The following is a 26,890-nucleotide window of genomic DNA, read 5'->3' as shown; positions in this document are numbered from 1 at the left end:
ACAGGGCATGGAGTTGGTGCAGGAAAATTAACACTGGGGTAAATGATCAGCACTGGTCTTATTAACTGACAAAGTACAAGCATCCACCTGAACAACTGCTTCTTATGAACGGAGAGATGCCAGAAAAATTAGTAATACAATCAAAATAACTCGAAGTAGTCATTCTTTACTTTGTTTCTGATCACACATCAAGTTTTCGTAACCGTTTGTTTTCTCCCTCTTCCTACTCTCCCAAATTCTATCATGTGCACATTTCAGTTACAAACTGCACATTAATCTCATCACATACACAAAGGATACACTGAATACCAATATCCTAATGCTCTTCAACTAAATATTTGCACAATTCTATCACAGCAAAAGATAAATGGAGGAAGGCAAATTAAAATTAAAACCCCACTGGGATTAAAACCTCCATTAAGCACAATTAAATATTGGTAAAGCCATAGACACAGCTTCCTTTTACCACACATTTATATTAAAAGTTGCAGTTCAACTTTTTGCAAGATTCATTGGAACTCCCCCTTTCTCCTCTACTCTAGCTGAACAAATACTACAGACAATGGTTTGTTCCTCCTTAAGCAGCTGGTTGAAAATAGAAATTATATTTCTAATTCCACAGTCTTGGATTCTGTCCTACATTTTAAGCTAGAAACCCAGGATGCTCAAGGTAAACTAGTACTGATCAATTATTTTCTTTGAGTATACATCATTCAGTGTGATTTATTTAACAGAGAATTTTAATATCAGGAATACAGCTACAACATCTGTGTCCTTGGCAGTTTTGCTTGCCAGTCACACGTTATCTTCACTGAAACAAACATAGCAATAGGCAGCTAATCATTGAGACATCATATTACATAGCAACAAAAAGGTTCTGCAGTCTACCAGGAAAAGTATTGACCAGTTAACAACTTTGAATATTCACTGTTAGCCTCTATGCTGTGCAACAAACAATCCAAAAGCTAACTGCTAGTAGCACTTACATTCCCAACTAAAGATGTAGATACTCCACCAGACAATCATTATTCTTAAATGGGAACATATGAACAGGAATAGGTCATTTGACCTCTTAAGCCTATACTAACTTTCAATTAAATCATGGCTGATCTCCAGCTCAAGTTAATTTACAGGCCATTCCTTCAATATAGTTGCTTAACAAAACTACCTCAGTCTTGCACATCTCAAATGACCCAAATTTTCTTTAGATGTAGGTGTTGTGGAGAAAACACTTCCAGATTTGCACCATCTTTGGAGTGAAAGCATTTTCTGATTTCATTCCTAATTGGCCAATTTTATTTATGCTTCCTTCTTCTATCTGTTGATCTTAATAATTTAAATATTTCAACTCTATTTTTCAACTGAAAAATTCAAAGGAATCAAAATTAAATCCTGTCCTCTTAACTCAATCTTTTCATCCCCAGTGTAAAGCCAGTGAACTTATGTTACCCACAGCCAACATGTGTCTTGATGTTCAATATATACAATTGAAGGCTACCTGAGATGGCCTCTGGGCAAGCAAAGCATCATTATATCTTCCTCATTTTATATTCCATTAATCATATTTTTTTTAAAAACTTGCACAAAAGGATTTACTGTTTTGTGGACAATAATATCTAAGTATCTTTGTTCTTAATCTAACAGCAGTAATAATATTTTGATCTGCGACAGATCCAAAGTGATGAATTATAATCACCCCCACACTGAACTCCATCTGCCACAAATTTTGCCCATTCAATTACTTAGATTGTCATCACCTTCTAATTTATTGCTCTTATCTACACAACTTGCTGTGTATTATGTAAACCATTGCACAAAACCACACAACACAATCTATCTTAGTCTATTCAGTATCTTAGTATATTCAGTCTTGCTATGTTTAAAACATGAACATGAATCAAGTCTCGTTAGATTCTAACTGCAATAGATTTGATGTTGCTGTGTGTACAAACAAATGGCAAGACAATATACATGCGCACTGGATGTTGGACCACATTGTTTTATTAAGGAAAAGTTTCAAACACATGATTATCAGCATTTCAAGAGACTCATCAATATACTGCCTTTAACTTACCTGCCACTTCCACTATATCTCCAGGGACAAGATCTCTGGCCTTGATCCGTTGTACACTCTTTCTGTCTTGCCGATAAACCTTTCCCATTTCAGGTTCATATTCTTTAAGGGCTTCAATAGCATTTTCTGCATTCCTTTCCTGAAAGGGCAGGTGAGAAGTTGTTTGATATTTAGAGAGTGTTGGAAATAGATTTTCAGCATTTGTACCTATACTTCAAATGCTTTTTCTTTGTTCCACATAGGGAAGAATCGGGAACCGATGCCCAGTCACTAAGGTTGGAACTCTATAATATGGAACAGTGCCAGCAAAAATAACCACAGAAGCATCCTTCTCAAAATACATCCTCAGCCGCAACTGCTTTTGCAAGTGAACATGAATTGGGAATACAGAAATAGCCAAGAATTATAATGGACTTCCTGTAGAATCTAAAAATAATTCAACTGAAAATATTATTTTCAATCCAAAAGTGCATTCCAATGTATCATTTCTCAGGACCATTGTTCTTACAAGAACTGGTGATTCAGATTACGAAAATGCTGAATTTGTCAAATCAACTTAAGTTTCACCATTCACCAGTTTACACATCCACCTTCATAAGATATGCTTAATTTTACCATGTCTGCACTGAAGGCTAGAACAATAATCCTCTCAACCAATGTCATTTAATTCCAGCCATTATTACATCCTATTTGCAGGATCTTCCTATGTGCAGACTGACTGCTACTTTTCTTGCGTTTAGAACAGTGACTACAATGAAAAAGCAGCTTATTTGTTGTAAGCTGCTTTGATGGATCTAAAAAGCATGATAACGTATTTTTTTATTATCAAAATATTACTTTTAACAGTTTGTTCTGCACCTTAAAACATGCTTAAATAGCAAGGATATTTTGAACTGCTTAACACTTTAGACAACTCATAATACATGGAATTCAGTGCCTTCATCAATTTTTACATCTATGCACCATAAGAAAGCATCCTATCCAAATGTATCACGGCTTGGTATGGCAACTGGTCTGCCCATGACCACAAGAAACTGCAGAGTTGTGGACACAGCTCAGCACAGCACAGAAATCAGCCTCCCCTCCATGGACTGTCTACACTTCTCGCTGCCTCAGTAAAGCAGCCAGCATAATCAAAGATTCCACCGACCCCAGACATTCTCTTTTCTCTCCTATCAGGCAGAAGTTGCAAAAGCCTGAAAGCGCGTACCACCAGGCTCAAGGAACAACTTCCATCCTACCGTTATAAGACTACAAGATGGACTCTTGACCTCAATCTACCCTATTACGGCCTTGCACTTTGTTTACCTGCATTGCACTTCCTCTAACTTTAACACTTTATTCTGCATTCTGTTATTGTTTTACCTCTACTACCTCAATGCACTGTTGTAATGAATTGATCTGTATGAACAATATGCAAGACAAGTTTTTCCACTGTATCTCAGTACAAGTGACAATAATAAACCAATTTACGAATTAGTAGTAAAAAAAACTGGCTGCCTCAGTATTTCATTGAATGGTGCATATATTCCAAAATTGTACACACAAGGCAATAGTGAAAAATTGGCAAATTTCTTCATTCTTTCATTCTCAGTCTGGATAGCAGGATTGGCAGAGATCAAGAGCATTAAGAAAAACATTAAAACAAAAACCTGAATGATCCTAGACTCAGAAGGAATGAAAGGTAAGAAATCTATTACACATTCTACAAAAAAAATATTAAAGATTGAAGGGAAAAATGAAAACAAGGAGAGCTCTAAGGCACCACTGCAAGTTGGTAATGCCTGAAGAAAAAGTTTCCAAATAACCCTCAGCTCAAGTGGAATCTACTTTGCCAAACATTGTGACATAGGGTGGCAATGAGCATGAGCAAAAAAAAACGGATGTACACTGATATCACTTCTATGTTTTTTCATATTATGGCAGTAAAGTCTGCAGAAAATGCTCTATATTTGTTATTGCCCAAGTAGTCTTACAGAATTGAAAACATATAGACATAAAGCTGTTAGTACCAATGTTATGAGATAACAATAGACTTCTACAAAAAGGACCTTTTAAAAGAAGTCTTGGAGTGCCTTTCTAGAAATGTACACAAAATGTAAAGTGAAAGTTTACCAGTCAAACAATATTATCAAACCATTTTTCCCCAATATCCTTACTAATAAGCTGTCAGTCAAGAGGACAGAGACCGCCTTCCTGTGAATACAAACAAGACTTCTCACACATGCATAATAAAAATGTGTGAAGCAAGCTAAAATAATCAATTCATTGAATTGAAACAACAGGTTCCCCTTTCCCATCTCAAAGCAATGCAATGACAATTACACATTAACATGGAACTGGGATACCAAATAACAATTACAAAATAACAAGCAATTTTAACTCCTGTATTACCAGAGACAAGTTAGAGTTTGTTAGAATTATATTTTGACATTTGGTTTCTAGGTACGTCGTAATACAAATCAAGCCACATCACTTAATCAAGTCATCAGGTTTACTATAACATTAAAACATGCCAAATAATGTTAAAGGAGAAAAGTTAGCTTCTGTGCAAGATCAGAGCAGATGTGGAAGGGAAACTGGCCTACTTTTATTCCATTAGTAATAAAAATGGGTCGTCATTTTTTGTGTTCACATTTCACATTTACAATATGATTTCCAATGTACGAGCAAAGAACAGCAAACATCCAAGAACACAAATTTGCACACTTTTGGTTCATTTAACATCCATCTACTTAAAACTCAATCAGATTCATGGGTCATGATAATTAGATCTACCCACCTAGCCATCTGGGGTCATATGGCAAATCTTATAATAGAAATGCCCCAAAGCACCTCAATGCCAAATAAAAGTGGGAATGCCAGTACCACACAATAGAGTCAGAGTCACGCAGCAGAGAAACAGGCCCTTCAGCCCATCACATCCATGCCAAATTTTTACCCAGCTACACTAATCCTATTGGCTTGCATTAGGACTGTATCCTTCCATGCCTTGTCTATTTAAGTGTCTTCTTAAACATGTTAATTGTATCTGATTCCACCACCTCTCTGGCAACTCATTCCGGTCATCAACCACTCATGTTTAAAAAACCCTCAAGTCCCCTTTAGAATTCTTTCCTCTCACCTTAACCCAATACCTTCTCGTTTTTGATACCCCAACCACGTGAAAGACATCCTGACTATCTACCCTATGCCTTCTATAATCATATATACATATTTCAGGTCACCCCTTAGCCTCCTTCACTTCAGGGAAAACAAGCCCAGCCTATCCAATCTCTCCCCAATAACTCAAGTTCTCCGATCCAAGCAACACCTTGCTGAACCTCCCCTGCACTCTCTCCAGTACATTCACATCCTTTCTACTACATGGGACAAGAGCTGCACATGGTCCTCCAAATGTGGTCTCACCATTGTTTTGTAGTTGCAATGTAATGTCCCAACTTTTATATTCTATGCTCTGACCCATGAAGTCAAGCATGCCATATGCATTCTTCATCAATTTATTGACCCGTGTTGCCATTTTCAGGGAACTATGGACAAGGTCTCCAGGTTTCTCTATTCAAATTCCTTAGTGCTCTACCATCTACAGTACCTGTCCTACCCCATTTGACTTTCCAAAGTGCATCATCAGGCATTTGTTGGAATTAAATTCCATCTGCTAATGCTCTGCCCAACTTTCCATCTGATCTATATCCTGCTGTAGCCTTAGACAACCTTCCTCACTATTCAAAACACAACCAATTCTCATGCCATCTGCAAATTTACTAATCATGCTCCTACATTCACATCCAAATCATTAATATAGACCACACACAGCAAAGGTCCCAACACCAACCCTTGTGGTACACCAATAGTCACAGACTTTCAATCAGAAAAACATCCTTCGATCACTACCCTCTGCCTCACCCAGCCAATTTTGGATCCAATTAGCCAACTTGCCTTGGATTCCATGTGCCTTAACCTTCTTCCATGTGCTGACCAGCCTACCATGCAAGACCTTGTCAAACCAAAATCAAACCAATTTGTCAAACCAACAGTAAATAATAAGCGATTTTAAAACATAGCTTGCTGAATTTTCTCAAAGCAATTGAGAATTCTGCACTGAACTCTGGGTCATTAAACAAATATTAATTTTAGAATGTAAACAAACTGAAAGGTTAAATTGAACAATGTTTGCTCAATGTCTCAATTATTTGTAATGCAAATTTATGCACCTCAATTTATTACATCTCAAATCTTGCTAGACAACATTAATATGTACTTTGATGCAACCAAACCTAAGCCACAGCGACAGTTATTCCCCAAGTGACTTTCAAGACCAAGTTATTTAGGGAAAAGATCCAATTGCTTCAATCATTTGCAGAACTGGCAACATAATATGCTGCAGATATCTGTGTTGCAGTAGATCCAATTTATTGATGAATAGATAAAACATTGAGTAGAAGACTGATGTTCGACCTATTGCAGGAAAGATGCCCATTCTGCCCATCATGCCAGTGCTCTTCAATGACACAATAAAAAAAATCCTCCCTCCCCATTTCAGTAACTTGCGTAACTGGAAACAAACACTGTGGCACAGACCCAAGACTTATGTTCTATCAATCCACCTGTCTCATTCATTGTATTCTTCCCGAGCCATGCAGCTACAACATGCTTCAATATTTGCTGCAAGGTTAACATCAGATGTTTTCCAAAATTCCAACTGCATTCTGTTTAATGACACAAAGTTCCACTCAAACCAGTTAAAATTAAAGATAACCCATGCTTATTCAACATAAACTGCTATAAATGTTCACCTGTTTCCAACTGTGAACTCTAAATGTTTACCTGCACTTGAGCCAAAACAAATTGTTCTACAACTTCCTGGCTTATCCCTTTTTTGAACATGTGCAATGACATCATGAAAACAAAGCCAGACCAGATAAGAGGGGACTTTCCTTTCCAGAGAGTCTTCTGCCATGGAACAAGTTTTTTGGTTAGCTAAGGTTTGCAGGTGAGATGCACTTAATGGAACCTGTTTTTAAAAATCACTCTATGGTTTAGGTAGAATATTTTGAGAACTGTTTTTCACTTAGTTGGAATGGGATTATTTTTCCTGAAAAAAAATTAGGAATGTATGCAATTCCTCTGCTGACAAGTAGGTACAACTGAGATCAAGATAGTTATCTGCAACATGACAATGAGGCAGGCCCTGTAGACCAGATGCTTTTACCCTATCAGTTTTGCATATTTGTATTACTTATAGAATGTGCAAAATAAATTTCAGTCTACATGATAGTTCAGTTGGTTTCCCCAAAAATGTCATAATAAGGAAGGTGAATAGTTACAAACAGGAGCATTCTGTTAGCTAAAATATCTGAACTTCGTAATATCAGAAAAACTTAACAGAAAAAAAGTTGCAAATACAAGGTTTATGACACAATAAATTTCTGCCATAGTTTTCAATCTACAATCTCCCCCATGTGGGCAAATTCTAAGTGTTGAAAATTCAGAGTGTGACTCAGTCCCCAAGAAACCTTGCATTACCCTGCAATAAACTTCTGCTCAAACATTTGGATAGATAGGAGTGCAGGATGAAAAGAATGGATACAAAGAAAACAAGAAACCATTTCTCTATTTGCACTTGAACACTCAAATGCGTATCAGTAGAAGTAAACATGGAGAAAGCTTGGTTGCAGATCAGCAAATTTACATGGAAAATAGGATGATCAATATAAAATGAGCTACTTAACATTCCATAGAGACAAGAATGAATATAGATGCAGCTCAAAATACTAGAGCTTAATGGTGTCCTGCTGCTAAACAAACCTGAAGCCAGTCCCTAATGTCTCCATTGCTTTTAACTATCTTCTACTTCCTTAGTTCAGTGGAAAATTGGCCATTCAGCCCCCAGCCTGTTTCATCATCCATTCAGGTCCTGACCAGTGAACACAAGCTCCATTGACCTACCATTCTCCCTTGATACTTCCACTTACAATAATCTAGATCTTTTTACAATTTTTTTTACTCACTGGATGTTGACATCACTGGTAATATCAGCATTCAATATCCATCATAAATTTCCCCCAAAATGAGAAGAGACAGTTAAAAGTCAGACACATTGCTGGGTCTAGAATCAAACATGGACTAGACTGGACAAGAATAGTAAACTTCTTTCCCTGAAGGTCATTACTAAACAAGATGAGATTTCATGGTAACCATCCCTAGATCAATGATCCATGCTTTAGTGGCAATTTACCTACCATGCTAATATGTCCATTAAATTACCAAAAAGATGTCAGAATAGAATTGATCAGAACTTTTCATAATTTAGAAAGAAATTTTAAAAGCATTATGAAATTGCCCCAGGAAAGGAAACAATTGAATATATTTCTACTCCAAAATTTTTGTTTCAGGTGGCAATGCTCATGGATATCTTTATTTTAGAAATGACAGACAGAATGAATAAAATGGGGGCACTTCAATATTTTATTAACAGAAATTCAATAAAACCTCAGTGCCTTTGCACTGATGTTTTTCAAATTAAAAGGGAAGCTAAATATTCCTAAATATGTGCATAGTGAAGTGAATTCTAAGATATCACCTACCTGCCAAACACCAACAATAGCATTTGCTATTAGAATTAATAATATTACAAAAGGCTCCACAAAGGCAGTTACAGTTTCTTCACCTTCTTCAAACCAAGCCAAAACCTGCAAATGAAGAGATATAGCTTTGTGAAATATACCATTTGCACAATATGCACTAATATAAAGATTTTTTAATTTGAATATATCAACATATTGATTAAAAGCTTTTCCTCACTCTATTTACTGAAAACAAATACATTGCAAGAATGTAAACTGCTGCCGTCCAAGTTCAAAGATTTTTAAATAAATGTTTGTAACTTTTTTTGTTGCAATGCATTTTTTGCATGTATTTCAGTCGCTAAAATGGGTTTAAAGTATTTGAATGCATACAAGAATTAAGAATACATTGAAGGCCAATTCTTACAGGTTCACTTTCAAGACCATTCCCTACATTCAATTTGAACAATTATACAAGATGAAAAATTGCTTATAATCTGTACTGCATTGAAAATGGCAAGTTAAGAATGTTATCTTATGTCAGTTCCATGGTCCTGTCAGCTCACAGTAGTTATTTTCAAAGTGGTTACACTTTAAAATAGAAATTAAAGATCATAAAATCAATACAAATTCAATATTCTCTAGTAAACTGGGTGTCATGGAAGATGACAAGTTCATTTTTAACTCTAAATTCTTCCAATATTAGATTTTTTATCAGAAATATATTCCTCCAGATAAATTTAAAATTTAAATAGGAAACTTGCCTGGGACATGTGCAATTCACTTGTTAATTGATACTAACATATTGAGGACTATTGTAACTTTTAAATTGCTTGCATTATCAGTGCAAAACTTACACTGAATTTACAAGAATGGAGTTCCTGCTCAGTTTTGCCATCAAACTCTTAAATGCAGGTGAAAGTTCAATTGCAAGAGCAATCTATAAAGTGCAGCACGACACTGTTCTAGATTTTGGCCAATGGGGTTTTAGAAAAATTGCCGATTTAGTTCCGTCAAATTTATTGTGATCCCATGCTCACTAGGGAGCTCCATAAAAACCAAACCAGAATCCCACAAGTCTTCTGTAGAATTCAAACTCCAGAAATAAAATTATCAGCACTACCCTTTTAAAACATGAAATATAAATGGCATAATAAAAACTCAAGAATAAGAAGGGTGCCTATGAATTATTAAAACCACACAAAAGCATATTGCAAATTCCATTTATGACTCCTAATCACCAAGTTTCTGACTGCAGCCTCATGATAAACATTAACTACGGCTTCTCCAGAAGAGGAAGCGTTACTACTTTTAGTAATGACAGAAACTATCTATCCACTTTATAGGTTACGGATCAGTCATTCATGTAGATAAATGTGAACCAGGCAATGAAATACCAATCGTGCAACACAAATCGAAAAGTAATCACTAAACTGGAATACTGCTTGCGAAGGCAATCTTGCAGCCCTGTCATAATCTTACTGCATCAAGCAGTCTCTCCAGGGAGAGAAACTCCAATGAATCATGCCATGAGTAATTTAATTGCCTCTTAACCAATGAAATGAGAAGAAAAAAAAACAGGAGACCTGCACAGGTATACGTGGCCATACATGCCCAGAAAGCAAATAAAATGCAAGTGAACAAGGACTGCAGCAGACTAAGGACACGTGTTGGGAATATTCCTATAAAAGTACAAAACTGACCAGAGTTGGGCACTTCCATATTCCAATTTACAGTTTTACATCATCTTAAGTCACTTTCTGATACAATACCTCATTTTGATTGCCCTGCCAAATATATCTGGGGAGATCTGTATGACATTCATCATTAAACTCAAAACAGAATTCTTATGAACTCACATTTTTATATACAGGAACCACGAATTCTAAATAGAGATGATATCTAAACCAAGACTTTTTCCACTGAACGCATGTGCACACTCACCCACCCAAAGCTAAACTGATTAGATTTGTGCACTACCTACCCAATTTCAATACTCTTTCTATTGCCACATGGCTGCTTATCTTGATTCAAATCTCAATTCAGCAATTCTAGATTTTCATTTCTGACCCAATGTTTCCACTATTTCAGAATCTTATTTATTTTCAAGGAATGGATGGAGGGAATTGTTGCTGAATGGCTGCATAGTGACATATTCAAAATATATTTTTATTTAATGTCACACTTACTATTGATTTGACATAGCTTCATTTAAAATGTCATCAGTGACTAGCAGGCAGACCAACTCATTAATTTTGCCCCTTTAATTTCCTTCCAAAAGCTAACTCAAGCCAAAACATTACAGCATAATCAGTGAAAAAAATCTGTTTGAATCCTTTGGATGCTTAAACGTCATTGTTGCCAGTATATGTTCTCTCTACCTACATGTTTAATGCAAATATTGTCTACATATTTACCAAAGAAACATTTTTAGTCCCTAATTATCTGGGAAATGACTGTTGCCTTCATAGTAGGGGCTGGTGTTACACAGGCTTCATTTTTTCAAATGAACCATTAACAAATTCGAGGGTAACACCTGATTAATGTGTAAATTCATCAGTAAGACATCTATTCAGATTATCAGAGTTAAGTCTGTGGTGACATCTTTGACTCCCTGCTCCAAAGGGTTAACAACCTCTATTTAGTACCAGTAACCTTCATATCTTCAAAACACCAACATCCCAACTGCTCCATGGTAGCATCGAACAAAATTATACTGAGTCAAAGATATTAGGATAAAAGTAGACATTTCAGAGCTTCAGGGCTAGAAGGATTGCAAAGTCAGGGAAGACCAAGACCAAAGTGGAGTTTTAAAATAAGCATGGGAAATTTAAAATTGAAAAATTGCTTAATGGAGAGTCAACACGGGTGAGCAAGTGAAAAATGGTGGTACAAATTACAGTAGGGGCTGCTGAATTTTAGATGTCCTAGAATCAATAGAATTGAAAAAGGAGACCACCATGAATGCTTTGGAATACATATTGAGATAATGAAAGGTGTAGAAAAGCCTATGAAGCACCTTAAATCTAAGAATTTCAACACTGTAAAACAAAGCTTTAAAGTACACTGACATCCGTCTCAAATCCAGACTGAAGTAGTACAAAATTCCCTGGATGACCTACTACCTTAAAAGGTAACAAGCCAAAGCACAGGCAAAAACCAACAATGGTTAAAGCCTCTCAAAATTACCTTAGCCAAGTAAAACACAAATGTATACAAAACACAGTTAAAGGGCGACATCTTAGGTATCATAATTTATGCAGAGTAAATTTGCCATGTATAGGTTTGTCACTTCTACTTGGTAAATATTTGAAGCTAAACTCCTGACAAAGGACATTGGTAATATGCACTTATCTACACGTGTGGATGTAGAAAAGAATTAATAATTACAGCCAGGCAGCACTAGCAGGGTGTTGTTTAGATGGAATCCAGGTATAAAACCAACAGTTGCCATATAAATAAGTGCTTATATATAGTTTGACCTCTAAACATTTATTATATTACAGAGGTACAGCTAGAGATAAATGGATGGCTTAAAAATATTAAAACCTGAACAAATATAACCACCCATAAACAAGTGCACAAACAAGGCTAGGAATAAAAGCATTTACACATAACCTACAGAAAAATGAAGAACATTCTTGAGCATCAAGCCATAACATTTGTTAAAATATTCACTTCCTTCACCCATCTCTGCACCAGAAATGCACCAACTGAATATGGATTTATTACATTCATATAAATGCAATGAACAAACCTAAGATACAATGTCATTCTTTCATATCAATATAAAAAGTCAATTTTAAGAATTGTATATACAAAGTTTCTTTACCTTTCTCCACAGTAATGTAAACCTGCCACCAAATCTCCTCCAACACCAAAAATAATTAACTGATAGAAATTGAAGGGGAATTAAGGCCGACCTAAACCACAATACCAAATCTTGCCAACCATGGGACAACCTGCTGCTGAGATCTCTGACCTCCCTCTCTACTTGTCCTAGTTCTTGCCACCTGCCCACTCAATCCCAGACCCATGACTCACCTGCTTCTGACCCCACGTACCAAAACAATCTCATCCCAGGAATGGAGAAATGTATCAAGGGATTTGAACTTAAAAGGTGACAAATCTTTTTAAAAAGTACCATTTTTTATATATATATATATATATATATATATATATATATATATATATATATATATATATATACACACATACACACACACATATATATATATATATACATACACACACACATATATATAATTTTTATATATATAAAAAGTACACACATATACACACACTTAAAAACTAAGCTCTCTTCCATCCTTTACCCTGTCCCAAGAAACAAGCACATCTACTGACTTTCACAAGTTGTTGCAACTAATAAAAGTAAATATCACTTTTGCAAAATATTACTGTCTTGTCTGCAATTCATCTGCAATTTTTGAGTTCATCCTGCAATTTGGGTAGGACCTCAGAGGACCCTAAACAACTTTGCTGCCAATTTCTCTTCCATGTGCCTCAAGGCATTGAAGCCTATAAGCACATTGAACACAATGGGCACTACACTGCAAGGTAACTCTGTGCAACTTCAACATCAATTAGAAGTTTAGTACTGGAATGTTCCTTTTGGGCCAAAACAGTGGAAAGCAAATATTGTAACTTTGCAGCAAAAAAAAATTTCATAAACCCACAATGCTCCAACCAGTCATCTTTTTCCTAAATCTCTACATAAAGGATTATCTGACAATCATTCAAAGCTGAACTGATGGGCTTTAGTAATGGTAAAAATGGATTAATTTAACCCTAGGTCAAATCTCTCTACTCGAGTCAGAAATCCAAGTGGGATAAGTGTCTCGTGGGCTAAAATACAGATTTACAACACATTTGAACAGACTTTCCATTCCACCACAACTTCTATCAGTTCCTAGCATAGATCCAACTATTAACATTTAGCATCCTTTAGTTGATGATCAGCTTTGACATGACTTGAAATGAAAAGGCAAGAACATTTTCAGCTTTCCATTTGTTACACAGAAGGTAGAGCTCCAAATTATTTTCTGAAATCCCAATTGTATTTGAAATACTGCATATATTGGCTAAATTTTGGTACTACAATTCCCCTGGACTTATTTGTCAGAACCTTGATTACAGGTCAACAGGATGTTTCCTTGCATACAAAGTAATTAGATCAAAAATCTCCAGGTAGCAAATTAGATCCAAAATTCAATTTAGGGAGATATTAGTTTCAACATCTACACCTAATCCTAGTTATTATTTAATTCAAACTGCAATAAAGGCATTGCTATCAAAAAGCTACCAATGTACTGGTTTCCCCCCCCCAAAAAGGAGTTAGAACCCCAACATCAGAACTGCAGGAACCTTACACAAGACCACCACTAATGCCAACCTGTACTACACATACTAGTATTGGTAAGCACCGTCAACTGTGGAACAATTTACCACATTTTACTGTTGTTCAAAAGAAACAGTAAATCCTAAAAAAGATACCAGTATCCCTTAGATCATAAGCATCAAAAAGAGCCAGGTAAACAACTTAGGTACAGATAACAGAGTGTAGAGAGGGGTACAGAGTACTGGCATAGTGCAAGCATAAAGCACACAGAGGAAGGCTGGGTGGGGGAGAGAGAGCAAAGGACTGCTTGCGGCAGGGTGGAGAACTAAATGTTAAAACCTGTTTTTTGAAGAGCCACAGAACTGTAAAAAAAATGATTATTACTTCAATGATACAATTCATAAAGGTTTGACTTTCAGGGTCTGGGCCTTGATGGCAAGACCAGCATTTATTACCCATGAATAATTGCCCTTCAGATGGTGGTGGTGAGCCACCAGCTTAAACCACTGTAGTTCCTCTGGTGGAGGCGATCGCAAAGGGCTAATGAGTAAGAAGCTCCAGGAACTAGACCCAGAAACAACAAGAGACTGGTGTATACTTCCTAGTCACAGCAAGAAGAGCAGAGTGACCTTGGGGTGCAAGTCCATGGCTCATTGAATGTGGCTACACAGGTAGATAGTGTGGTTAAGGCATCCTATGGAATGCTTGCTTTCATTAATCGAGGTATTGAGTATAGGAGTCAAGTTATGATGCACCTCTATGGTTAGGCCACACTTAAGAGTACTGCATGCAATTTTGGTCACCTCACTCTAGGAAGGATGTTGAGGCTTTAGAGAGGTTGCAGAGGAGGTTTACTAGGATGCTGTCTGGATTAGAGGGATGCTGTCTGGATTAGAGGGATGCTGTCTGGATTAGAGGGCACGTACTATCAGGAGAGGCTCGGCAAACTTGGGCTGTTTTCTCTGGAACGGTAGAGGCCGAGAGGTGATCTGTTGGAAGTGTATAAAATTATGAGGGGCATAGATAAGGTTGTCAAGCAATGTCTTTTTCCCATTATTGAGCGATCCAATACTAGGGGGCATGCATTTAAGGTGAAAGGGGCAAGTTTTTTTAAACTCAGCGTGGCGGATGCCTGGAATGCATTGCCTGATAGGGTGGTGGAGGCAGATTCAGTGGGGGCTTTTAAGAGGGGTTTGGATGGGCACATGAATGAGAGGAAAATGGAGGGATATGGGCATTCTGTAGGTAGAGGGATTAGCTACGTTGGCATAATATTGTGGGCTGAAGGGCCTGTTCTATGCAGTACTGTTCTATGTAGGATGGCATTCAACTTAGTGAGGAACCTGCAGGTGTAGTGTTCCCATGTACCTATTGCCCTTGTCCTTCTTGGTGGTAAGGGTCGTGAGTTTGGGAGGTCTTGCCACAACAGTCCGGGCAAGTAAATGCAGTGTATTTTGTAGGCGCTGCTCACTGCAGCCACTGGAGATCAATGGTAGTGGGAACAAATATATGGTGGTTGATGGGCAGGCCAGTTTGAAATGGATGGTGCTGAGTTTCTGGAGAGTTATTGAGGATATTCCATCATGCTTCTGACCTGTCTCTTATAGGAGATGGAAAGGCAAGTCACTCACTGTGGGATACCCTGCCTCTGACCTGCTTTTGTAGTCACATTATTTATGTGGTTGGTCCAAATGAGCTTCTGGTCAATGGTGAGGAAACCTTTGACAGTTATGCCATTGAATACCAAGGATAATGCAGTAATGTGTTTTTGTGTGCTACCCTCAGTGGAACACTGTTCTTACAAATAGCCCTTGCCTCAAGGTTGCTGGCTTCATTTACAGACTGACTCATTCTTTGTTCAAATTTTTTTGAGTTGAATACATTGTTTTGCTCCTTTCACTTCTGTTCCTCAAGTGATAATTGCCAAACACGATCTGCACGTTTTCCCAAAGAACGATATTTTCAAAAAAATTGTTCTGACTTTAAAATCTTATTTTTTCCCTCCCCTTTATCCACGTCATTAAAATCTGACTTTGTTCAATTTCATCCCAAACATCTACGACCAAAACAACAAACAGCATTAGCTCTTTATAAATGAAGATAGCCAATCTTTCTCTTTAGCAATACCAATGTACTAGTTCACCTTTGTACTTCAAATATTCAAATTTTAAGGAACCAGTCTATTCCTTTAAAACATGTTTTCTGTGAAATTTTGTTCTCCACCAATACCCACTGTAATCAGTGTCACTATAAAAGCAGCTGCAATTGTTTTTCTCAATAGATGGGTATGACATACAGACACCACAAACACACTGCCAACATTAGTTGGTCTTAACCAGAATGATAGTAAAAGGTCCACAATTAACTCTGAAAATAGAAGTCAAAACCAAGTCACCCTCTGCAAGTGCCAATGTGCACAGAGCTCAGTTACACCGGGTTCTGCAATTAAATGGTCTATCAAGTTAATTGGATAGCACAGTGATACAACATTAGTGTTGCTGCTGTAAAATCCAGTAACCTAGCCTTAATTTCAACTTTGGGTGCTATCCGTGTGTAATATGCACATTGTACTTGTAAACACATAGGTTTCCTCTGATGTTCAGGCTAATTGGCTACTGTAAATAATCCCACAGAGTAAGTGGCTGGAGCAGAATTAAGGGGAAGTTGATGCAAGACAGGAAAGGGAAATAAATGGGGGATGGAACCAATGGGGATGCTTAGACTGCCGGCATAGATCTGTTGGGCCATGTCATGACAAAGCCTGCTCTGCCTTAAACTGTAAACCCTCACTCTCCCCACCCCATTTCTGAGGAAGGGTCCCTGAACTGAAAGATTAACTTGTTACTCTTCCCACTAATGCTGCTTGACTGGCTGATTTATTCCAGCATTTGTTTTGAGAGCTCACATTTTTTTTGTTCTATAATTATGAGAGGCCTATACAGAGCAGATAGTCAAAGTCTCTTTCCCCAGGGTGGAAATGTCTATTACTAGAGGGCATATGTTTAAGGGGAGAGGGGGAAGTGTAAAGATTTGAGACTTTTTTTAAAATATAGAGTGGTAGGTTCCTGGAATGCACTGCCGGGGAGGTGGTAGAAGCCGATACAATAGCAATGTTTAAGAGGGACTAAGACAGACACATGAACAGGCAGGGAATAGAGAGATACAGACCATGTGCAGGCAGATGGGATTAACTAGATTGGCATCATGGTTGGTGCAGACATGGTGGGTCAGAGGACCTATTCCTATGCTGTTTTTTCAATGTAAAACATGAAATATGTAAATAATGATCAACAAATGGCCACTTGGGAAATGCTCTGGTAAATGCTCATCAGGATATCTAGGAGGAAAGAAAACTGAAGTAAAATGGCGAGGAGTGGGAGAGCAATAGCATGGTCTTCCTCACCAACTTTTCTTTCTCCCCTAGAAAATCCAGGAATAGCAAGCAGAACAAGTTCCATCCAACAATAGAAAGTACAATTTAGAATCATTACTAGTTGAAAGTCCAACACACAAAACAACTGCCACACCCCAGCATAAACCAAAAGTACACTTTGATTTACATAATGTCTGCTTTTCAGTTCATTTTTCAGACTTAAACACTTGAACATCACATTCTGTGTCTTTAAATTTTTTTTATATAGCTTTGTGAACATTCCTGATATTTAGTAAATCTTGCACATTGCATCAACTTCTGTAAACCTATCTACAATACAATGAGCTTTCAATAACTTGCAGCTTTTGCCCCCTTTTCATATGAAAGCAAGCACATTTGTGCATGAATCTGACATTTCCAGCCTATTGTGCCTACACTGTTTCCAGCACCACTACTGTCCAAAGAACCTTGGCCCTCCGTCATGTGTTACCTCAACCAATAGCATTTTGACTGACAGTTCTTAAACTGTAAGGAATACTGCTTGTACTCAAGTCTCTTGACCAATGGGACATTATGTCATTGTTCAAAGTAATTAATCTCACTAAGCATATATTTTTAAAAAAGGTTGGAAACTACATTTTATTTAAACCAAAACTTGGGCATCAGTAATAATTTCATCAACCCAAAAAGAGCTCAATATACTTAACCACTCTTTCTCAGCATTTATAATTATTAACTGAAACAGTCAATTAATCAGAAACCAAAATCTCACATGAGCAGGGCAACCAATTCAGCTTTGGGACTTGGAAATTATACACCCCAATTCTGGTTTTGTGATTTACGGGTAAACCACATCCCCTGATGGCATCAAGGTTGTTCAGAAATGGAAACATTGAGAGTTGGGTATTACACTGATGTGACGTATATAAATCAATGAGAAATGCTCTCCACTCGTGCAAAAATATTCAAACTAATTTTCCTGCAAATGTTTAAGATTTTTGAACAATTTGGACAAAATGGACAAAATTAGGTGTGCAGCAAGATATCCAAGCTATTTCAGTATTTAATTCTCTTTTCATAAAGATGAAACAGTACTATTAGTACATGCATGCAAATAATCTCGAAGATTGTTCTTGCATCTTAAAGTGGTAACTGATAACTACTTCAATTAAAACTTAATTTAGCAGAACATTTGGTACTCACATGTGTCTAGAACATTTATTTCTGTCCGCCATTCGGTAACCATTACAACAAGTACAGCTACTGCATTAAGTACTGTAACCTAATCCAGGACTGAACATTGTTTTCTATTATTGTCATGCCGACCCAAAAACCATTTTAACTGGCGTGCTATAAACCTTAAAAGTCAAGGAGAGAAGAGATACCACATATGTCCCCATGAAGGTCACTGGCCAAATTTGGTCAGTAGAAGTGTATCATCCTTGCAGACATCAGTCTTGTCCTCGTCAAAAAGCTGCAATTGTCACCTTACTTTTATCAAGACAGACCGGTCTAAAATTCCACACACCATTCCATGCATGGTTACTGTACAAGGCTGTAGATTAATTTGTATTCAGCTCACAGGACTGAATTTCCTAATAATAAACCTATATAAAATATACACCACCACTAGGTGGGAGTACAATTGATACAATATGTTTGTTAAAATACTCACAAATGATATACAAGCTGCCAAGAGTAGGATTCTGACCAATAAGTCTTCAAATTGTTCTAACACCAGCTCCCATAACGATTTGCCTGCAGAAAAAAATGTTAGTTCAACATTTTAAAAAAAACTATTCTATATTAAAAAAATAATGATGCCAAGAATTATTGCGATCTACTGTACCTTCTTCTGCTGGTAGTTCTGTTAATGAGTGACGCCGCCATGGAATATGCGAGAAAGAAAAAAATGTATTAATACGTGCAAAATCATTGGACTTCTGCACAAGGGCAAAGTCACACTTGGAACCATAAAAATAAAACATTTAAGACGACGAGTATCCTGCGATCATTGCACATCGTAGTTAAGGCTGAAAGAGGCACTTATAAAATAAAGCTGGAAGCTTGCCGAGCTAAATGCTTTACTATCATTCCTTGCTTGAACATAAATTACAATATTTGTATAATAAGCAAAATTGGCGGTCTGTGGTTTTGGTTTACAATGTCGAGAAAGGTCTGTGATGCCCGACATCTTTTTACAAATAAAAAAATAGAAAGACATTTTGGATTATGCTTCATCCCCAAGCCCCTGCCACACACAAAATGTGACTTTCATACAATGTAAAATTCAGGGACGGCGGTGAGTCAGCCATGTTCTGCCTGCCTCGCGTACAGATGCCGGCTTCAACATTGCAATCAGGCCCTGATGCAACACAAAGAGAAAGGCAAATACAACTTTTAAGAAAAAAAATACATCCGACGCATCGAAAAAAAAGCGCAACATCGAGAATCGCTGGCGAGAACCATCCCAGCCACCACATACCATTCGGTCCCCATCTGTCCTTGTGTTTCTTGACTTGCTCCAAACTAAGACCCGTTGTCTCATTGACGTTAAAATAGGCTAAAACTTCATCCACAGTCTTTGTGTGAGCGTTCTCCATGATTTCACTCCAGGTTTCCTTCCTTTACTGTCACGGTTTCTTGTCCGGAGAGGGGAGGGAGGGAGGTTGAAAGGAAGGCTTTCTTCCTCAGGAGAAACAAGCCGGCACACACTGCAAGGGAGGAAGACAAATGGGCAACCTTGTGCAGGGAAATTAAAGAAAACCTGAAAATATTTCTTTGTCCTTTTCTCCCCCCTCTCTCTGCGATATGGAGATCAGTGTCCTTGTCTTTTAGTTGTATGTGGGGGGTTGGGGTGTGTGGGAGGTTATATGGAGCGAGGAGCCGCAGTATCTGGACTGCGACACGGTGGGGAAACGAGCTGCTCGCCTCTGTTGCTCGACCGGTTCGATCGCAACGCCTCGCTCATCTGAATGGAAGTGAGCGGGCAGGCGCTGGCAGCGGCACGTTTATAACACTTTAGCGGCAGGGGCCTTTTTCACGGCGGTACCTCGAGTGGCCGCATGTGGAGAGAGCTCATTGGACCAAGTTACCATCGTCAGGACCCCGACAGAGCTGACGTCTCTCTAGCGGCTCCTCCTCATGTTCCCGAGTTCCCGGGAAAAGCAGGCGAGCGGAGTCGGAGCTGCAAAGGGATTATGTTCACCAAGCCCATTGGCAACTGTGACATGCAACGGTATCATTTGTCTCAGGGTTTGCTCGTGGTTACAATGAAAGAGATACTATATATAAAACTCTTATATAAGTGAAGAGGGAAGTAATTTAACCCATCTAGAGTTACGTAACTTCAACTTGTTTCTTTTGTCACAGAGCAGGTGTTTGCATGAATCCTATTCGACCCCCACCCCCTCCATTGTAACCGGAAATATATTTCATTAATGTCAGAGCTAGAAGGATTTCTCACTTCCTGAATTACTGTAACGAATCCCTGACTTTCGGTTTTTTTTTGTGGGAGGTTTTTTTTGTGTCCGCCTTAAAAGGCAGTGAGGTAGCAGGCGGGCTGCCTTAAGTGCATTGTCCTAAGGAATATCCAACGTTTTCACGTCCGTGACCATTTTCTCTGCTCCTCTCTTTTGGGCATGTTTCTATCATGAGAGGATTCATTTGGCTGCCTGACCAAAATTCCCGCCTCCCACCACTACCCTGGTCACTTAATTCTCTTTCACTTGCTGTTTCCGTGACATTTATTGCAGCAGTGTAGTGATTGGTCTTCAAACGTATCTTGTGGCTTTCTTAAATTTATTTCACTTTACAAGATCTCGGCCATTACTGCAAAGCCCAGGATTTATTGTCCATCGCGTATTGGCCTTGATTTGTGGTGGTGAGCTGCTTTCTTGAACCGCTGCAGTCCTGGTGAAGTTACTCCCACAGTGCTGTTGATCTACCAGGATTTAGACCCAATGGCAGAACAGTGCTGTTTCCAAGAGAGGATGATGTGTGAGTTGGAGGGGAATCTGAAGGTGATGGTGTTACCATGCAGCTGAAGCCATGGGAGAGGAGGCCCTGTTGGAAGAGCCTAGATGAATAACTGCAGTGTATTTTTTAGGCAGTGAATACTGTAGTAACTGCACAGCAGTGGAGGAACCAAAAGTTTGGGGGCAGTGGAAGGGGTACTAATCAAACAGTTGTATGGAGTTTCTAGATAGTTGTTGGATCTGCACCTATCCAGTCAAGTGGAGGTTATTCCATCAGACTCGTGCCTTAAGTAAATGGTGGAATGGTTTTGAATCACAGTGTTTATGTGACTGTTCCATTGCCTGGAATCCAGGGAGAGCTGACTAATTGAATACACAATTGGCTTGATAGTAGAAAGCAGAGGGTGATGGTGGAAGGTTGTTTCTGGGACTGGAGGCCTGTGACTAGTGGTGTGCCTCAGGTCGGTGCTGGGCCCATTGTTTGTCATCTATATCAATGATATGGATAAGAATGTACAAGGCATGGTTAGTAAGTTTGCAAATGACACTGAAATAGGTGGTATAGTGGACAATGAAGAAGGTTATCAAAAATTACAGTGGGGGTCTTGATCAGCTGAGTAAGTGGGCTGAGGAATGGCAAAAGGGGTTTAATTTGGATAGTGTTGTATTTTGGAAAGTTGAATCCAGGTAGGACTTTCACAGTGAACAGCAGGGCCCTGGGGAGTTTTGCAGAACAGAGGGACCTTGGCACACTGACCTTCATAAGTCAGGGCATCAAGTATAAAATTTAGCAGGTCATGGTGCGGCTGTACAGGGCACTGGTGAGGCTGCAATTGGAGTATTGTGTACAGTTTTGGTTGCCCTGCTATAGGAAAGATGTTATTAAACTGGAAAGAGTGCAGAAAAGATTTACAAGGATGTTGCCAGGACTTGATGGACTGAGTTGTAGGGAGAGGTTGGACAGGCTAGGACTTTATTCCTTGGAGCATAGAAGACTGAGAGGTGATATTATAGAGGTGTATAAAATCATCAAGGGCATTGATAAGGTGAATGCACTTAGTCTAATTCCAAGGGTTGGGGAATCGAGAGCTAGAGGGTATAGGTTTGAGGTGAGAGGGGAAAGATTTAAGAGGAACTTGAGGGACAACTTGTTTACACAAAGGATGGTATGTATGTGGAAGAGCTGCCAGAGGAAGAGGTTGAGGCTGGTACAATAACAACTTTTAAAAGACAGTTGGGCAGGTACATGGATTGGAAAGGTGTAGAAGGATAATGGCCAAATGGGACTAGCTTGGATGGGGCATCTTGGTCGGGAGAGTTGGCCTGAAGAGCTATATATGCTGTATAACTCTATGCCCCAGAGCTTCTGGTCAATGGTACCTCCCAGAATGATGTTGTGGTAATAGTATTGAATGACAGGGGTAGGTGGTCAGACTCTCTTGTTGGAGATGATCATTGCTTGGCATTTTTGTGGCATGAATATTAGTTGCTACTCATCAACCAATGCCTAAATGTTGCACAGGTTTTGCTGCACATTGGTGTAGATTATTCTATTTGCATAAGAGTTGTGAATGGAATTGAACATTGTGCAATCATCAGTGAACATCCCCACTTCTGAACTTGTGATGGAAGGAAATTCAGTGATGAAGCTGCTGAAGGTGGTTGGGTCTAGGACACTATCCTGAGCAACTCCTGCAGTGATGGTACGACTGACAATCTAAAACCAAAAAATACTCTTTTTTTAAAAAATCCAATAAAATGAAATGCCATTTTAAATGCAATTTAAGGTACATGGGAGGAGTGGAAGTAACTTGAATATTGCGTTGGTATGATTGTATCAGCTAATGTGCTGATTTTACCTATTTACACAGGTCATTTCCTTACCAATATGACATGCCAGCTTGAACCAGCTCACTTTCATCTCAAATGTTGCACGGTGGCCATGTTGCTGGACTAGTGTACAGAGGCCTGAACCATTAGTCGACAAGTTCAAATCCCCCTTAGCAGCAGGGAACTTAAATAAATTTGAAATAAAACATTGGTATCATTAATGGTGAGCATGGAATCTATTTGTCCTTTCTGGATGGTAAACCACTGTCTTTATCCAGTCTGGTCTATACATGACTCCAGACTTGCAGTGCTTTGATTCCTAATCTCTTTTCTTAGTTGGCAGAATACCAGCATTGCAAGCAATGTCCACATACTGTGAATAAATAAAGAGGGAAAAAAATAATTTACCTGACTTTACCAGGGTACTGTTTCACAGGTACTAACCCCGTTGTAGGTTGCTCAAGTCCTCGTGAGTCTCTGGAATGAATCCCTTCAGGTTATTTATCCACATGAAGCTAATCATGTCTTCATTTAAAGTCCACACACTAATAGTGTTGCCATTAGGAATGGAAATTCTGCCTATCTTATCCTGCTCGCATTCCCTGATCTTTTGTATTCGAAGGTGAACTACAATTAGTTAACTTGGTAGGTACACTCTCGGGGACAAACTTTGGAACCATTCTAGTTTGCGCATATGGGGCAACTACAACAATTTGTACTTTTATAGTGGCTTTAAGGTAAAACATCTTGAGATGCTTGTGTGAAACAAACCCCTTGTAATGTTTTGTTTAAAGAATGTAAAAGGATTTAAATTTATCTAGCACCTTTCAGAAATTTAGGACATGCCAAAGCACTTCACATCCAATTAATTACAGCAGAAGTGTAGCTACTGCTGTCATGTCAGAAGTGTGGCAGATAATACCTGCATGGCATAATTCCATAAATAGCAACATGGTAATAGCCAGATCATTTTTTAAAATTTATTCAAGGAATGTGGGCTTCGCAGGCTAAACCTGCTTTTAATTGCCCATCCCTAGTTGCCTTTGAGAAGACTAAGTTTGATTGAGGATTAAATATTGGACTGGATAGTGCTGATAACTCCACTTTTCTTCAATAATTGTCATGGAGTCTTTTCCATCCACCTAAGTTTAACTTCACATCTGAAAGATGAAACTTCAGACAATGTAGCACTTCCTTAGTATTGAACTCTGGTATCTGTATAGATATTTATGTGGGATGAAATTTGACGCTTGTGCCTTGGTGTGCTATCAACTGAGTTACAGCTGCTTCAAAGGAAGTACCTGAAATTTTGTTCACTGGAGCATTACCAATTATAATGCAATACTAAGCCACAAGAGATATTAGGGCAGGGGAAACAAAATCTTTGTCAAAATAAGAGATTTTAAAGAGTATCTTAAGAGTAGAGGAAGATATTGGGGGAGAGGTTTAGGGGCATGCATGTTTGGAGGCAAGCCAGGCTACAGTTAGAATAGGTGAGTCTAGATTTTACAAAGGGATGAATGGGTTAAAATGCAGGCAGAGGAATTTTAAGATGAGCTCAAATTGTGGAGCATGCAAGGGGATAGGTCAGTCTGTTCACTATTGGAATTGTTGAGTCCAGATGCTAGAAACCTATCACTGCTCTGCTTTTCCCTCCTATATCTTGGGCTTCCCCTTTTCCTATCTTCAGTCCTGAAGAAGGGTCCTGACCTGCTTTTCGCCACGGTTGCTGCCTGGCCTGCTGAGTTCCTCCAGCATCATAGTGTTTTTCATCTAGATTCCAGCATCTGCAGTCCTTTGTTTCTCTAATAAAGGGAAAGAGGTGGGGAATAGATAGGCAGGTCATGATGGCAGGGGAAGTGGAAAGAAAAGAAAGGAGGGGGCCACAGGAATGAGGGAAGACAAAGGAGAAAAAAAAGGAGGGGGGAGAAGCGGGGAGGGAAGTTAGAGAAATCTATGTTGAAGCCGTCAGGTTGGAGACTTCCAAGGCGAAATATGAGGTGTTGTTCCTCCATAGATGCTGCCTGACCTGCTGAGTTCCTCCAGCATTTTGTGTGTGTGTTGCTCCAGATTCCAGAATCTGCAGAATCTCTTGTGCCTGAGTTTTTGGATGAGAAGTTTGTAGAACAAGCAAGGAGAGAGGCCAGACAGGCCATTATGTCATTTCCACCAGTTTAAATGAGATCCCACCACCAGCCACATCTTCTCCTCCCACCCTTTCGACCTGCTGCAGGGACCGCTCTGTCCGTGACTCCCCGGTCTGCTCATCCCTCCCCACCCACCCCCCCCCCCGACACTTTGCCCTACAATCACAGGAGGTGTAACACTTGTTCTTACACTTTCTGCCTCACCATCCAGGGACCTAGACAGCCCTTCCAGGTGGGGCAAAGATTCATGTGCACCTCCTCCAACCTGGTCTACTGCATTTCAGTGCTCCCGATGTGGCTCCTCTATATCAGCGAGACCAAGCGCAGACTGGGCAACTGTTTTGCAGAGCATCTACACTCTGTCTGCAATGGCCATCACGAGTTTCCAGTTGCAAGCCATTTCAATTCCCCATGCTGACCTGTCCAAGCTCAGCCTTCTCCGCTGCCAGGCAAACACAAACTGGAGGAACGACATCTTGTGGTCCACCTGGGTACTCTGCAACCCAATGGCATGAGCAATGAGTTTTCCAATTCCCTCCCCCCCCTCCCCCCAGTGTGTTCTTTCCCCTTTTCCCCCAACAATCATCCTCTGATCCTCCCATTTTTTTTGTTCCCTTTCCCACATCCCCCTCCTCCCTCGGTTCCATCCACCCACTACACACAGTTCACCACAGGCTTCCCCCACCCGACCCCCCCCCCCCCCATCCAGTTCTGATTCCATCTTCCATTCACCTCTCAGCTAATGGTTCCCCTTATCACCTCCCTATCAGATTCCATCACTGGGAGCCCTTTGTGTTCCTGCATATCTCTCTCCAGCAGCTGTCTCCAACCTTCACACTTCCCTTCCCCCACCTCGCTCCATCTGCCTCTCATTTTTTTCTTTTTGTCTGCCTCTGTCTATTATTCACTTGCCACTGTCTCCCAACTCCAACCCCTCCCCTACCTGGCATTACCCGCCTATCATCTTTCATCCCTCCTCAGTCCACCAGTCACCTCAGAATCTCACCACTCCACTCTCAGTCCTGATGCAGGGCTTCGATCCAAAACGTCAGCAGTTCCTTTCCCCCTACGGAGGCTGCTCAACCCGCTGAGCTCCTCCAGCAGATTTTTTTGTTGCTCCAGATTCCAGCATCTGCAGTCTCTTGTATCTCCAGGCCACTATTTTTTTATTCCAAAATAAACTTTATTCATCATAAAAAACAAGCTATATACAACAATAAAACAGTGCAAACCTTTACATTCGTGTACGGATCCATCATTAGTGTTACTTTTTTATATAAAAAAACACAGCACTGATGCCACTCATGTGGCTTCCTGGGGTCTACCCCAATCCCATAATTTACAATATTCAAGGGGCTTTCTCGTCTGACCCCACCCCTCCCTCTCCAGTGGCAGAAGAACCCTAAGCTGTTGTCCTTCCCCACCGAGCCCTCGCGTTGGCCGCACCCAGCTTCAGTGTGTCCCTCAGCACGTACTCCTGCAGCCTGGAATGTGCCAGTCGGCAGCATTCCCCTACGGACATCTCGCAGTGCTGGGAGACCAACAAGTTTTGGGCAGACCAAAG

The 26,890-nt window shown here is 39.3% G+C and overlaps 1 protein-coding gene across 2 annotated transcripts in view; it reads right to left on the bottom strand.

Annotated features, from left to right (window-relative positions):
- LOC127579167 (sarcoplasmic/endoplasmic reticulum calcium ATPase 2) overlaps positions 1-20,410 on the bottom strand; it is a 75,884-nt gene extending 55,474 nt beyond the window's left edge. For both annotated transcript variants that reach the window (XR_007957642.1, XM_052031775.1), the window contains exons 1-5: positions 19,858-20,410; positions 19,222-19,239; positions 19,048-19,130; positions 8,662-8,766; positions 2,075-2,213 (exon numbers count right to left, since the gene is read on the bottom strand). Coding sequence is in view for 1 of the 2 variants with exons in the window: in XM_052031775.1 (XP_051887735.1) it covers positions 2,075-2,213; positions 8,662-8,766; positions 19,048-19,130; positions 19,222-19,239; positions 19,858-19,975 (463 nt within the window). In the remaining variant the exon portion in view is untranslated. The remainder of the gene's footprint in view (positions 1-2,074; positions 2,214-8,661; positions 8,767-19,047; positions 19,131-19,221; positions 19,240-19,857) is intronic.
- Positions 20,411-26,890: the final 6,480 nt, after the last annotated feature.

The sequence above is a fragment of the Pristis pectinata genome, chromosome 17 (assembly GCF_009764475.1).
Source record: "Pristis pectinata isolate sPriPec2 chromosome 17, sPriPec2.1.pri, whole genome shotgun sequence".
Lineage (NCBI taxonomy): Eukaryota > Metazoa > Chordata > Chondrichthyes > Rhinopristiformes > Pristidae > Pristis > Pristis pectinata.
The sequence above is the reverse complement of the archived record's forward strand: the minus strand, read 5'-3'. Positions and strand labels throughout refer to the sequence as shown.